Below are 2,400 nucleotides of genomic sequence, written 5' to 3' on the forward strand. Positions count from 1 at the left end.
GTGTGTGTGTGTGTGTGTGCATGTGTCTCCAGTATCATACTATGCACAGTACTCATAGTTTGAAAACGTTATGTCATAATCCAACATCCCTGGATCAGTGTGTACTACTGCTGCTCTGTGAGCAACACCTAGTATTCACTACATCCATCACATCAGACCAAGTTGATGGCCTATTTATGTTTGAGGCAGTTATTGTATTTGTTCGTGTTATTGACCAAACCGATTGAAAAAAGGAAACCTGGCTTATGCACAGACACCAACATGACCAACATTGTGAACATGCACGTGCGCAGAATCTGTCATAGTTCTACAGACTGAAAAACCCAGTGTTCCTCTATGATGGAAGATCCTGTACATTACCCATGGTGGCGGTGCGACTGTCCTCCTGATCCGAACCCACTCCTGTACGACTGGGACTGCTGCTCTGCTCTGCCTCTGGATAGACAGAGACAGAGAGAGACAGAGGGAAAGACGGAGAGGGACAGAAAGAGACAGAGAGTGACAGAAAAAGAGAGAGAGAGAGAGAGAGAGAGAGAGAGAGAGAGAGAGAGAGAGAGAGAGAGAGAGACACAGAGAGTGACAGAGAGGGACAGAGAGAGATGATCTCAGCTAATGGATATTGAGAACTATAGTCACCAATGTTACTAGTTTCACTTGTTACCCTGTTATGATGTCTCCTGTGAGAAACGCTAATTCTAAGATGTGAACCAAATCAATGTGTGTCTCCAGCAGTACTAGTGTGTTGGTAGTTGGTAGTTAGCGTCCCTAATAGGCAAAACAAGAAGTCTGACTACCAACCAAGCAGGAAACTCACAATTACAAATCCTGCAGAGACAGTGAGTGCACACTAACTTGAGCCGTGCATCATGTACACTGATCTCTACGGAAACGTTTTTCCAACTCCTTTCAACACCCTAACTGTGAGCACCCAATGTGAATCCCAGACCATTCTTCCCAATCACTTTTAATACGTCCTTGTGTTTGTCAACTGTATGTATATATATATATATATATATTTTTTTTTAATATTGATTAATCAGAAGCATTTATAATGACAAATAAATGATAGTATAGCATAGTTTGTCCACTAGAGGGAACTCTACAATGTCCCTGTTGGCAACACTGATTTTTGTGTGTGTCTTTCATTGTGTGTGTGTTTGTGTGTGTGGGAAGAAATGCTATCCAGAACATTACCAGGAGCAAGCTAGTAGCAGGCAGCTTGAACACACACAGCACAGCACAGCACAGCACAGCACAGCACAGCCCACACATCAGCGAGTCAGAGCGGAGAGAGAGAGGGAGAAAAAGAGAGAGAGGGAGGTGTGGGTGTGTGTGTGTGTGTGTGTGTGTGTGTGTGTGTGTGTGTGTGTGTGTGTCTGTCTGTGTATGGGTGTATGGTTGTGCAGGCTGGAAAAGTGTGTGGTCTGTTTGTGTATGTGTGTCTGTTTGTGTATGTGTGTGTGTGTGTGTGTGTGTGTCTGTCTGTCTGTATATGTGTGTGTGTGTGTGTATGTGTGTGTGTGTTTGAGCACGCTTGCGTGTGTGTGTGTGTGTGTCTGTCTGTGTATGTGTGTGTGTAGGTGTGTGTAGGTGTGTGTTTGTGTGTGTATGTGTGTGTGTCTGTCTGTGTATGTGTGTGTGTGTATGTGTGTACCTCTCTCCTGTACGTAGTAAGCGAGGTAGAGGTCGAGCTCTTTGACGGAGACAGAGATGTGTCGCGGCTGGACACAGAGCACTGGGTTGGAGCACTGGCCTCCCTTCACCAGCCGCTCGCCGTCGGTGCTCTCCAACGGGATTCCTTTGAACAGGATGACCATCACCAGATCCAACCTCCACACCTGGGGGATAGACCAACACAACCATTACTGACAGAGAGCAGCATCAATCTACCAATAAACCAAGTGGACTCATGTGTCACCCCACTGCTTCACTCAACACTCTCAAGTCGTCCACACATATCAACGCTTTGATGACATTGTAGTGGCACTTCCTGCCGGATATCTTAGTCCGGATAGCTTCGGACTCATGTAGACTTCAACATGCACATGTTATCCAATGAGGAGGAGACTCAAAGCGAGTGAAAAACAGTCTGTTGTACGGATATGATAAAGACTAACAAAAAAAGTATCCATAGTGTATGCAACGGGGGATTATCAAAAACTAACCTAATGCTGAAATTGACTTTCTCTGTCGAAGCTTAACTTGCCCTAGTTTGGGCCAACGGTAGTACATTTCCAGGACAACCCTCTGCCTCCTCTCTCTGTGTGTTGTTGTTCTCAAACTCTGTTCGCTTTGGGAAACGACAGCTACCTTTGAGCCAGCGAGCTACACAATGAAAATATCAAGTTTAGAAGAAAAGATTCATAGAGAGTTAGCTTAATAGCTGGTTTGATTTGCATT

General features: G+C 45.0%; 1 protein-coding gene and 1 long non-coding RNA gene across 5 annotated transcripts in view; both read right to left on the reverse strand.

The window, feature by feature from the left end:
- The window catches only part of LOC116695213 (uncharacterized), a 22,119-nt gene that overhangs the window by 9,697 nt on the left and 10,022 nt on the right, over window positions 1–2,400 (reverse strand). The gene's annotated exons all lie outside the window — the stretch shown is intronic.
- Window positions 1–2,400, reverse strand: part of nfic (nuclear factor I/C) — an 18,085-nt gene that overhangs the window by 9,697 nt on the left and 5,988 nt on the right. For all 4 annotated transcript variants that reach the window (XM_032525323.1, XM_032525322.1, XM_032525321.1 and 1 more), the window contains 2 exons: window positions 1,655–1,838; window positions 361–435 (listed from right to left, as the gene is read on the reverse strand). In XM_032525323.1, coding sequence (XP_032381214.1) covers window positions 361–435; window positions 1,655–1,838 — 259 coding nt within the window. The remainder of the gene's footprint in view (window positions 1–360; window positions 436–1,654; window positions 1,839–2,400) is intronic.

Source organism: Etheostoma spectabile, chromosome 9 (assembly GCF_008692095.1).
Source record: "Etheostoma spectabile isolate EspeVRDwgs_2016 chromosome 9, UIUC_Espe_1.0, whole genome shotgun sequence".
Classification (NCBI taxonomy): domain Eukaryota; kingdom Metazoa; phylum Chordata; class Actinopteri; order Perciformes; family Percidae; genus Etheostoma; species Etheostoma spectabile.